General features: G+C 37.1%; 1 protein-coding gene across 1 annotated transcript in view; it reads left to right on the top strand.

The window, feature by feature from the left end:
* Window positions 1–205: 205 nt before the first annotated feature.
* The window catches only part of LOC103465767 (NT-3 growth factor receptor-like), a 33,918-nt gene continuing 20,724 nt past the window's right edge, over window positions 206–13,399 (top strand). The window contains exons 1-6 of the mRNA XM_008410902.2: window positions 206–785; window positions 6,034–6,108; window positions 7,073–7,144; window positions 7,602–7,673; window positions 8,331–8,485; window positions 11,062–11,204. Coding sequence (XP_008409124.1) covers window positions 502–785; window positions 6,034–6,108; window positions 7,073–7,144; window positions 7,602–7,673; window positions 8,331–8,485; window positions 11,062–11,204 — 801 coding nt within the window. The 5' untranslated portion in view covers window positions 206–501. The remainder of the gene's footprint in view (window positions 786–6,033; window positions 6,109–7,072; window positions 7,145–7,601; window positions 7,674–8,330; window positions 8,486–11,061; window positions 11,205–13,399) is intronic.

Raw genomic sequence — 13,399 nt, 5'->3', positions numbered from 1 at the left:
GGTAAAGTAAGTTCATTTGTGTATTTTAAGTGTATTGAATTATTTATTAGGATATTTATATAGTTCTGCTTTTATTTTTATTTCTGTTCATTTCTGTCCTCTGTGCGTCATTGGTTGGAAAGCCATGGTCCTCGGTGTGTAGGTGGAGCTTAAAGTTCACCATATGGTGACAACAGGGACCCACAGTGGGAATATCAACTGAGGCAGAGAGGGAGGGGAGAAATGGAGATGCCAGGATGAATGACAGAAGAGAAAAGCAGACGGATGGGGCCTGAACCCTGAGATCCCTTTCAGCCATGTAGCCAACCTGGAAGACTGTTCATGTTTTTTCTTCAGTGTCTTTGCGCTCCTACAGACATGATCCACACAGGACATATGGACGAGGAGAGGTTCTCTCTGCTGGCGTTTGGACTGTGTTGAGAGAGGAAAGTACCGCTTCTACCAGATAAACTGAGGAAAAGCTATTTTTATTGTTTCCACAGAAAGAAGCAGTGCAGGAAGATGAAGGATGTTAGTGATCCCGACAAGGGGGTCCGGAGAACATGTTCCTTTGACCAGACTGTGAGGAGCAGCTGCTGGAAGGTTTTCCTTCTGCTGGTCTGTTTGTTCCACAGCAGCCTGAGCTCCCTGCTGGACTGCCCGCCTACCTGCACCTGCTCTTCCACCGAGATCTACTGCAACAAGTCGGACAACAGCAGCATTTCTCAGCTGCTGTCTTTCCACATGGCAGGCGCGGAGAATATGAGCGAGAGCATTGTGGACCTTTTCCAGAACATCTCCAGCATGTAAGAGTTCTTTTAGACCCAATTCACCAGCAACAGATCGTAACTCTGTGTTTATTTACATCTTCATAAATAGGACAAAGAAAAGTTGAGTTTGTAGGAGTTTACTAAATCACATAAAATGTTTTCACATTAAATCAATTTGATCTCATTAGGGTGAAATAAAAGGTTAATGTTGAGAAATCTTTTATTTTCAATTATCACTACATTTTTTAATTACTCTGCTGACGGTGAGAAAAACACCAACTAAAGGAAACAAAAGCCAGGATGCTATCTAATGTCTTCTCTGCTTTTAAAGGAATCTTAGTATTAGCCTAACATGGCTGCTGCTAGTTTGCCAGTCTCTCATTTCATTTGGAGAAACATTTTTAGGCTTATATTTCTTTTCATGAAAAGCATAAAAAGAAACTAAAGTAACTCCTATGTTGCAATTTATTATCACAACAGTTAAAAGAAAAGGACACCAAGTCTTTCAGCTGTGCAGATAGTCAAAGGATTATTTCCCAGTTTTGACCTCCATGTTTTCCACAAAACTCTCCGTTTCACTGTACTGGTATGCCCACCTATATTTCTTTGGCCTTTTTAATACGGAATATTACTTTCTATAACTGCATCTTATTCACTGGGAAAGATATATTCTGTTTTTTCTTAAGGCTGCTATTAAAGAATCTCACGAAGGAAACCATTACCAGTCTAATATAGCACCAAACAATCAGACTTTTTAACTTTTTGTTGAAGAGTCATCACTAAATGATTATTACACAGGAAACTATATTTTGCTTTTATATTAAAAAACTTTTAAAGTTTATTTTTAAAATGTCCTTCATGTAATATAAAAAGAAACAAGGTACATTTAAAATATATAATTGAAGGAATTATTTTACTGTCAAAATATTTTGGTTTTCTCTATCCGTGCATGTTCTTTCTAGCTTTGCAGGAACCACAGACCATAGAACCGGGTCGGGCCGATGAAGAGTTCTGCTCAGATGCAACCTCTCAACCTTACTTGAATCTGACCTCTGGGTTGCTGTTTTCTATTGCATTGGACACTCACTTTGACTTTTTTATTAATTAAAAACAGTAAAAAAATTCAAAGAGGTTATGCTACCAATAATAAAGCAGACCAAAAGGACGCTACAGAGGAAGTGTTGAATCAGACTGTGGTGACAGCTGAAAATGTAGAGAATTTTATTCTATTGCAACAGATCTGGGGTAGGCAATTATAAATTCTAGGAAATTATTTTCTTATATGTATATAGTACTTAATGTAAAGTCCCAAAAGGCATTTTGAAATTTAAATGTTCTTTTTTTWAAAAATTCATTTAATGTAAAATGTTCATTTCTATTTACATTATTGACATTAATAAAGTGAATCGAGCTTTATTAATGCTTGTTTCAAGCATTTGTGATGTTCAAAATCCAACATCACACTTATTTCATGCAAAAAAAGCAATGACTGGATTGTGTGTTTGTTTATTGAGAACCACTTTCCTTCATTCATTCATTAATGACTCACATCGACAGCAAARGCCAGATCTGCTGTCGTTCTTGCACTTCTTTTCACAAAACTCCTGAGTCTCTGCATCCAAGCCCCAAAGTGTTTTAGTAACTTTGTCAGCCAGAGCCGTCTCTGAATCGCAGAGCCAATAAGCCGGTTTGGATTTTCGGGTAGCCTCTGTTCTCCATCAGTCTCCTCCAACAGTGAAACAAACTGTCTGCGATTCAGATCTTTTACCCTGATGAAATAACATTTTAGTTAACGCATCAACAGCATGGTTCATTTAAAGACTCACCTGCACAACATCTCTTGATGAATTATTCATTGCAATAGGTTATGTTCTTGATACATTTAAATTGACTTAAATTAATCGATCTAAAGTCCAGGATTTGTCCCCGTCACTCTGTAGAACTTGACTGCACTTAGGAGGTGATTCAGCTGTTGGATTCAAGTGTGTTGGACCAGGGAGACATCTAAGAGTTGCAGGACACCAGCCCTGGTCTAGGCCTTGCTATGGATCAGGTCCACTTAAAAATCCTCTTCTGTACAAAACGCTGCATTCCATGTCTAAAGTTTTTAGCTGACATATGTCAGGGTTAAGCTAACTTCTTGAAAGCAATTCAGCACATTTGCTGGGCCACATAAATCCATTGATGACATCAAGAAAGCAGTAGTAGCCTTCAAAATAAAAGTACTTCTCACACCTTTATCAGATTATTAGGATTTACACTTTTCTTACAAACTCATGCCAAAGGTTGTCTGTGGGCTGACAACCTTTGGATGGATGGTGGCTGTAAAATGTCCAGGTCTACCACAGATAATGTGTGCAGTATACGTCGACATACCGTCATTGCTGTGACCCATAATGAGCTGATTACAATGCCGGACACACACCAACAGTTATGTTATTTTAATGCTCACATACTGTAATTAATACAGAAATAATACATCATAGATTAAAACATGTCAAACTCACCACTGCTGTTCATATACTGCTAAAGGACCATTGTCACCTGCAGTATGAGAACGGTGCTTCTGTACTGGATGCATACTTCAGTGATTTATAGGTTATTGTTAATTTGGAAAAAATATATTAGAGGATGTACTTATCAGAAAAAGTTTTCATAATGGACACATGATGTGGGGAACAGATAACTTATAAACAGCCTTTCTTTTAGACATCATATTCATTACTGATGTGTATGGTCCTGCAGTCAAAGAGGTAAAGATGTTTCTCCAGTTCGCAAGTATATAAATTAATAATCAGGCTGGCTGCTTTTGGTTGAAGGTTAAGTAGGAACTGTAATGTTATTTGTCGGTATAATAGATTTCTCTAATACATCAGTAGGTTGGCAGCAGATTTAAGACATCATATTTAAGAGATTCCATATCTTAGTGTAGGGTCAGCAGTCCACTTTTGTATTTTCACAGAACCTCTCCTTGAAATAAATAATTATTTTTTTTATTAATAAATTAGCTGCTAAAGATAATTATCAAGTAAAGCTTTAACTATTGTTGATCAAATGTGAAGAATAAATACCAATAACCATGACTAATTCTGCCACCTTCTAAATGAAGTTCAATCTGGAGAGACTCAGACAGAGAAAGAAAGCGATTTAAAAAAGTTTAATGACAGATAAACATTAAAGTCCTTTGGCGTTCAGGCCCCGGCCGAGGACGTCAAGCTGGAGCTTCGATAAGCTCGATAAACATTCCTGATGCTGCATAGGAATGTAGACCCCCCGGGGCCTATAGTGGTGGCGGAGGTCGAAGAAGGATGTGGGCTGAAGAGCCGGGAACTGACGATGGAGATGGGGCGGAGGTGGGTTGATCGTAGCTGGTAAGTGGAGGAGGCCATGGATGAAGGTCTTTATCAACTGGAGCTTGATCAATGATTGGCCATGGCGTGGCTTGATCCAGCTCTGATAGGTCCAGGGTGATGAGAGGGAGGTGCTGATTGATGAGGCAGGTGAGGCTAAAGAGTCTTCCAGATTGAATTTGGGCCAAAGCTTCATTTACCATATAATGTTATTAGTAATTAGTCTTGTTATGTCATTTCACATGAAGAACATTAGTTTCAGTAGAGCTCAGTTATATGTATGGTTAATTTAATGACTGTTTACAGTTATAAATTTATTGAACATTAATGCAGGTTTCCTGGAGAGTTGAGTATCTGTCTCTCATGCTCCATCTCTCTCTTTCTCTATTTCTGAGGTTGATTTTTACACCAACACTGCAAATCATAGGGAGGCATTTTACTCTTACTGTTGTTGAATTATCCCTTATAGGGTCCACATGCTCCGACACTGTTTATTTGACACTTTACTGAATTTTACTGTGTAACTGAAACACATTATTAATTCCACACATAATGTACAAATCCTACATTCCTGATGGCCATAATGATTATCGGAGAAACCCTAGTTAAGTTTTACATATACTTTATCTTTGGCATTAAGAAAACTGKATGGAACTGAAGTAGTTCAGCTGTGATTTTGGTTTTGCTCCCAGTCTAAAGTCATGTGTGATTCTGCTGAACAGGTTAGTCCAACCCAAAGTCAATGCTGCCCTCTGACCTTATGACCTTAACATGGCTGTGCTGCTAGTTGCTGCAAAAAAAACTTAATTACTTCATGTTTATTTTGCTAGTATTTTTGGAACCAGTTTGACTAACCTTATTACCATGCTTTTTGTAAGCAAGTCTGTCTGCGTGTGAACATACAGTATAACTCCTGTTAATGCGTTTCTAACAGCTTTCAACCAAAGACATTATGACAAGAAATCAATATATGTGGATCAATCCTTTCCTAATGTCAAATTTAAAATGCTATCTATTATAAAAATGAAGAAAAAATCAATATGTCCTGTCTTTAATGCATTAATTATGTCAGAGAACTTCAGTCATATATGAACTCATAGATTCCAGATAAATCTGGGCTGTTTAATGTATCAGTGCTTGAGGCCCACAGCACTGTTAGCTTTTAATGTTGTACCTCCTTTATCACAGAAACAAACTTGAATCAGGGCAAAAAATGATCATTTCTCTGATTTGGGTGGTGGAGCATTTAATRATCTTATTTCATTTAACAATTATCAGCAAGTTTATTTTAAAACTGATGAACGGTTAGCATAATTAACTACAGTATATTAGTCCTTAGGATTCTGTAATCTGTTACACACCATGTTTGGGAATGATACCTATTTGTTTCTCCTTCTCCTTAGTGTCAGTTTTAGCAGTTTTTAATATTATTAATGTTTTGTCTATCTTATCTTGTATGTAGTATGAATTTATGTTGCATTTATTTACGTATCAGGGCCTGGACTTTAACTTGTTCATTGCAATTATTTAATTATGATTTCAATGTGTCCTAACACAATTTAAAACTTTTTTTTTACATACAAAATCCTGAGCCATAACCTTTGTATTCATACCTCTAAAGCTGACACACAAGTGTCTGTGTTAAAGTTAATCAAAAAGGACTTAGCCTATCAGCAAAGCTATTCTAGTATAAAATAGCATCTCAACTCTAAACAGCAGCACAGATATTCCGCATCCACASTCCCCATATTTGAAGAAGTTTTATTTTTTTCAAAAAAGTAAAAAAAAAAAGAAAGATGAATCAGGGGTTCCTGCAACATTTAAAAGAAATATAATAGCACTATGCACCAATATGATGGTTAAATAACCTAAATAAGTGAATGACAGAAAGTTTTTACTTTCTCTTAGTTAAATKTTGTGTTTTTTCCCTGCAGATACCTTGATAACTGGACAGGTCTGAAAGCACTGAAAGATGTGGACATGGAGCTGTACCCTGGCCTACAGAGACTGTGAGTAAAGTATTTGTACACATGTTTCCGTATKCAGAATAACATTGTTTGTGTTTTAAATAAATCCCCAGCTGGCCATAAAAATATTTTTGCCTCCATTCATCTGGTTCATTGCCAGCAGCAGTTGCAGTGCATTTTTTTAAAGTGAGCTTGATGAAAAGGCCTCCCAAAAAAGTATAAACACATGAAAAATAAACCTCAAATATTGTCTTTAGAAGATTTTCATTAAATGTTAAACTATGTGACAAATTACTCCTTTTAAAAAATTATAAAGTTTGAAAATTGTTGAGATGTCAGTGATGGTAAATTACAGCCATGGTGTCCTTTTTCAGTAGGAGGGCTTTACCTTTCAGGGCAAACTAAAATTAGCCTTTTAGGACCAAGTCAAAAGTATTTATTATTAATATAAATCTTATATCTCTGAAGAAAGATATTCACCAGAGATATCAGATGATATCTCAGATATCAGATATCCAATATTCCATGATTGGATGTAATCTCATGGTTACATTCCATCCAGCCTGCCAAATTCACCAAACGTGATGTTAAGAATTTTTTTTCTGCCAACAGCCATCAGCATCTTCGATAACTCTGAAGAATCTAAATTAATGAGTTACAACAACATTTAATTTCTCTTTGGGATGAATAAAGTATTTTTCAATATGAATTTGAATTGAATTGAAGTAACTTGGCTATCTGCTCGTGTTCCAGACGTCCTGAGGTTCATTCAGATGAACCTCCGAAAGCTGAACCTGTGCTGGTGTTTCTGTTTAGACAGAAGAGTCGTTCTCCTGGGAGCCTAAAGAAGCCATGATAGTTTAGGTTTTTAACATTACTTCATATTTTCTAACATTTAACATGATAACTGAGGCCAATCAAGCCTAACATAAACCCTTTGGAGTGTTTATTGTATTAACACGTGTGTGATCTGTCTTCTCTCTTTTTTCAAATGTGTGTTTAACAGAACTATCACCCGAAGCAGCCTGCACACACTCCATCCTCGGGTTTTCTCCAAGAACCTTAACTTGCGCTACATGTGAGTCCACAAAGTCCTACTGTGTCTTCTGAACTTTGGAGCAACATAATGCTTCGTTTCAATGATGCGTCAGTATTTCTGAGCTTTGCAAATGTATTTCATCTCCTCAAACTTGTCCGCATTTGTAAAATTTCCTCCACAAACTTATGAGCCAGACCAACATAACAAGTGCGCAATTGTAAAGTGGAAAAAAAGTGAATGAGCAACATCTAAAATTTCTGCCCCCTTTCTGTGAAACCCTTATATAACATTCAGTCCAACCATTTGCCTCCAGACGTCCCCTGATCAGTAAACAGTAAATTACTGAACAATCCAGTGGAAATAATTATCAGAGATAAAAGCAATATTCTGTTTTTATTTATGATATTTTTCTCTTTTTGTTCTCTAAATATTAACTTTCAAATTTCTGCCATATGCACCTTTTCAGTCTCTGCCTTTTTATCGATTTCTCCCTTAGAAACCTGTCTATGAACCCCATGTTGAAGACTCTGTCCTGGCATGTCTTTGAACATCTGCAGCTCACAGCACTGTAAGTCAGCCCTGGATTGTTTTTTTTCACTGACCTGCTGTCAGTACACCTCTAGGTGAATCTGCATGATAATAGTTYCTCTCTTACTCTGATTCAATCCTCCTGCCTTATATGTTAACATAGATCTAAGATGGACTGATGTCAAGTCCTAATCCAAACACAAAAGATATTTATTCAGTCAGGATCAGGATGAAACCAAGCTAGCATTTTGGGCTCACATTTCCAGAATATGCGTTTCACACAAAAATAACACTGAGCAGTACCTGAAGAATATGGTATCAAGAATACCAGCATTAAACTTCCCCAAGTAGATCAACACAAATAAAAACAAATATATTTTATTAAATGAATGTTATGCATAGAAAGTAAAGACAGAACCTGTTAGTAGGTGGATGAATCCCTCACAGGCATACAAAAATGTAACCAGAAAAAATCTTTTCCCATTTTATTTCAGACAGACTGCTGACTTATCCTTGAAAAAATATTTCAGAGACAGTTCTTCCATTTATAGCTGAAACCATTCAGCTATAAATGGTTAAATTCAATGTGCAATGTGTTTCTCCGTTTTAAGAAAGCTTGATAAAGTCTTTCTTTATTTTAACCTTCTTGCCCTCTTCTGTGAGCACCTTATTACAAAACTGACTGTTTTTTCTGCAGGTATCTGGAGGGAGTGGTGTTTTCCTGTGGGTGTGAGATCCGCTGGCTGCAGCTGTGGCAGCAGAGAGGAGAGGCGGGCCTGAGCAGCCAGCAACTGACCTGCTCCACCGAACACACACAGATTCTGCTGCTGGACATGAATGTCACCAACTGTGGTGAGAAAAGACTCAAATCAAATAGAGTAAAATTTAAATAATGTAATAAATTCTAAGTTTTCCATTCATATTGATTGTAAATAAATGTAGTTCTTTGTTGGTAAAAGTAATGGTTTAAGAAATGTTTCGAGATGTCCTTTTCTTTAAAGAATACACAACTATTTTAATTTGTGGATGAAGCTTTTTGTTGCATAAATAAGAAAAACTCACTTTTTGATACTCTGATGACTCACATTACCAAAAACTTTCCAGTATCATAAACCTCTTCTTCTAATTTTATATATATTGTGATGTGCAGGTATGTTAGCTTAAAAGATTTACCAAAAATATGGCCTAAAAATGATTAACGATGTTATGTTATAGCAGATTGATAAACTGACCAGAAGACACGTGTGTCAGTAAAATTATGACCATAATTTTTATTTTTATTTACGGCCCGTTTCTGCCAAAGCAACTCAAGTCTGTTTTTCTTTCATTATGCTTTGTTATTACACAATAGTCAGCCACGCCCATACCTCCTCTCAGACTCCAGCAGACTGACTACTGACCAGCTCTCCACCTAACGGGTCAGAGAAGCCTCTAACCTCTGAGTATTACTACAGATGAGAATATACAGGACATTCTGTTTAAGCTGGGAGCGAGAAAGATGCGTCTAGACTCTAACTACCTTCAGATCCAGAAGCTATGACCTTTTACAGTTAATGAACCAGTCACCGGAGTAGCCTGCCGTTGCCTGGTTTCAAAAACCCCTCCTGTTAACGGTAGCTCTTTCTCTATTAATAACGTGCACTTGTTACAGTCTAGATAACTTTAGAGACCCGGCATGAGTCCCAAGGTCATTATTTATCATAACCAAAGAAATGTCTGAAGCCCCCTAATTTACTAGGATCATGAACATTGATTTTATATCAACCAGAAGAATTAATTTTCCTATGACTTAATTAATTTAACTGTCCACAGCATCAATTAGACTTTAATACTTTATTAGCAAGCTTTAGCAGGGGAAAATGACATACAGCTTCTTCAATCAAAAATCAAGAAATTAATATATGTAAGAAATTTGGAAATCACACTTCCCTCCAGTCCCTATACTGTGTCACTGAACTATAGGAGAGGCTTTGGGATGCAGTTCCACTCATCCCCAGATGCTGAGTTGGTCTTGGCAGCAGAAACTTTAATATCCATGGTCAGGGACCGTCTTGTCGAGGCAGAGTCCTTTTTAGAATAAATCCAAAGTCGAACTGGTGAGTATCCTCCATGAGCTCAGTTTTTTATCCATAGGCGATCTTTGTCTATCCCCCATGTCTACTGCAGCATCGTTGAGATATTCTTGGGTTAAGTGTAGGGAGGTTGTCAAATCAGAACCCGGGCTGTGGGTAGACGGATCTTGTTCCCTTCTCGAACAGTGCAAAGTCTTCACCTTCCCGTGGTTTCAAAGCGTTGCCATTATCTGATCCTGCATCTTCGTGTGGTCTTGACTTGAACACTGCGGAACAAAGAACCCCGATTCTTCCCTCTCATGTATTTTTATACTCTCTGTATTTCGGTTGTGTGCGCATCTGCGGCTTACACAATTCTCTATACTTCTGCATTTCAGTTGTGCATGTACCAGCTGCTTGCACAACTCTCCTTGCACTATTTTCCTTGACGTCAAGCGCCTTGGTTAACCGTTGACTTCTTTCCTACTCGACTCTTGAACTTCCTCTTTTACTCCTGCTGAAGTTCTTATCTGTACTCAACATCTGGTCCTCTATGCATTTCACAACACCACTTCCTGTTTCTTCCGTGCTCACAGTTTGTCCTCCCACTCAGCCTCGAGTTTGCGACACAGTATGAGACATTTTCATCTAACTTGCAGTCATTACTTCTTATTCCTTTATGATTTTTTCCATTTACTTTTCAATCAAGATCACATAACTCATAACATTAATTAGTACTACATTTTAAAATAAGAATTGCATAAGTTTTAATCCCATTAATTCATAATACAAGATTACTTGTTGCTTCTAGATTTCTGTTACAATAAGGGTTATATAAATTTCAATCAACATTAAATCATAATTTAAGATTACTTATTTCCTCCGGGTTCTTGTGACCTGTTTCCTCTGTGTCCTGGAAAGATCTCAATCAGTCCCAACCAGGTGTCACGACAGCTTCGAAATTACATATAGCCCTGAAGCGTTATTAATGCACACAAACAACTTTTTTATGATTTCTGCATCTTTGACAACATAGAAAGCTTAGAATCCAACTTTCTGACTTTGTAAATAACTCAAAATACACCTGGTTTTGTTGTAGCCAGTCATATTTACACATAGTTAATCTGGTTTCTTGATTGCTCTTTTTTATTTCTAAACTTGTACGCTGTTTAATCACTCCACTTAAGAAATTGAGAGTTTCATATAAATGACTGAATAACACAATTATAATGAATTTCCATGTCCATGATTGTAGTCTTGAAAAGACTTAAAAATGTGAAGGTAAGTTTGCTCTGTGCACTTGAGCAAGAAGTCCCCGTTTTATCCAGATCAGGTGTTTCATCATTTGTGAACTCAGCCTCTGCTTCTCTGTTCCAGACCTGCCAGTGGTCAGTGTCAGTCACAGCAACCTGACAGTTGTGGAAGGTGATGAAGTAACAGTGATCTGCAATGGCTCCGCACTGCCAATACCTGAGGTGGACTGGGCTGTTAATGGCTTACACTCCATCACCACACAACAGGTAAGCAGTATGCAACCACCAGAGAGTTAATATTTCTTTTTACTAAGTAAAACATTAAGGGCAATTTCATAATGAAAGTTTTAAAACACGTAAAAATGGAAAGATAACATTTACATACATTGAGCAAAGTGTTCATTCTGCAAAAGCAATTACATGACTTCTTAAAAAAGCAAGAAATGAAATGAGTGTTGAGATGTTATTTTGATGAAAATTCATTTGCAGCAGCAAAACAGAAAGACATAAGACCTGAAGAATATTTGACTTTAGGGATTTTCATCCATCCATCCATCCATTTTCTTCCGCTTATCCGGGGTCGGGTCGCGGGTACATTGTGAGTATTGTATCTTGAGGATTTTAGTAACTGGACTAAATAAGGAGGTGAAAGAAACAGCAGGGTTTTACATGTGAACAAGAGCCAGTGGATGTTAAGACGAGACTCCAATGGAGGCCAATTAACCTGAGAGTACAACAGACAGTGATGTGTTTTATAAGGGGCACTAATAAATTTGGTAATAAATAAAACTTATTTGGTTCATAAATCTTTGTTTCTCAGGTTTCATGTAGACCCTAAAGGGGTGAAAAGTGATGACAATAGGGTATATGCCACGGACTTCCGTTTTAGCACTTCCGCATTTTTTTGCCACATAACCTGCTTCCGGTGCACAGGCAACAGTATGTTAACAGTGGCTCCTCCGTCGCTGCAGGACTATTAATGATGCTTATAGAATTATTAAGACGTCCTGAAATACTCCAACAACAACAAAGGATTTAAGCTGGGTGTGTCAAACTTCACAATAACTTTGAAGGTAAGTTAATGAATCATTTGTATTCACCATAATACCTCATGTCTGACGTAGCTAACAGGGACAAGCTTACAAAGATGCTACGTAAACGTTAAGTGTTTTGATTATCTGTGCAGTGTGCAATCTACATATCTATGCTTTATAGATAGATATATAAATATATATCCATATAAACATATAGATATATAAACATATAGATCTATCTATATTGTGCCCAAGCTATCAGTCGAAGCTGAAGTTAGCAACAGAATGTAGCATCTAATTCGGAAAATAGCTAAAGGGCGATTACACTTAATTTTTCACTATCTTGAGCTTTTTTAATGTGTTGTACTTTAAATACAACACCTAGACATTTCAAACTTAACTAGATTATTCTGTACCAACAGCAGAATAAATAGAACATTTGTGAAACCTTCCAACTGATTTGTGAAATTTGTAAAATGTCAATAATAGATTCCAGAACGCATTAGATCTGAATTATTAATTTGGCATTATTTGTTATTTTAACTTTCTGTTTTCTTTCTCTCTTTTTTAAAACTTTATTATAGCTGGAGTTGGACAGGAGTTCTGTTTGATGGCTTCCTGGAGGGAGAGATTGGCTGAGCTAATATTGCCATCAACTTTTCTCCTGCTATTAACTTTTTTGCTTTTCTTTATATAGAAAGTATTTCTATCAGTTGCTCTTTTTCCATTTTGTATACTGTATTTGTCTATACAGTATTTTATTTTTATTTTTACCTTAATGCTTACCTGGTCAGTTGAGGTGGAAATGTACATCCTCTTGATTACTGACAAATGTCAGAACCACATGGACTGAGCTGGTTACATCAGATCTGAATCTTTATTTCTCATTAAAACATCTTGTAATTTTAAGACATTGTTATAAAATTGCATCTTTATTCTAATGGAATGACTGCATTCTTGCATTTGAAAAATCCTGTATCCTGACCGTAATGCTCCCTTATACAACTCACAGAACAGATGATTGAAATAAAGGCACTTTTTGAAAATATTTTCTGTGATTTTATTATAGAAATTGAGGACGGGAAGAATCGATTAAAATCAAATCTGGTATGAAAAGAATCTTGTAAGTCATATCATCTAGCCTTATTCAGCATATTAAATTATATGACTAACTACATCCATCCATCCATTTTCTTTCACCCTTGTCCCTCAGTGGGGTCGGGAGGGTTGCTGGTGCCCATCTCCAGCTAGCGTGCCGGGCGAGAGGCGGGGTCACCCTGGACAGGTCGCCAGTCTGTCACAGGGCAACACAGAGACACACAGGACACACAACCATGCACACACACACTCACACCTAGGGGCAATTTGGAGAGGCCAATTAACCTGACAGTCATGTTTTTGGACTGTGGGAGGAAACCGGAGTACCCG

This window comes from Poecilia reticulata, linkage group LG6, assembly GCF_000633615.1.
Source record: "Poecilia reticulata strain Guanapo linkage group LG6, Guppy_female_1.0+MT, whole genome shotgun sequence".
Taxonomy (NCBI): Eukaryota; Metazoa; Chordata; class Actinopteri; order Cyprinodontiformes; family Poeciliidae; genus Poecilia; species Poecilia reticulata.
This window is presented reverse-complemented; position numbering and strand designations above follow the sequence as displayed.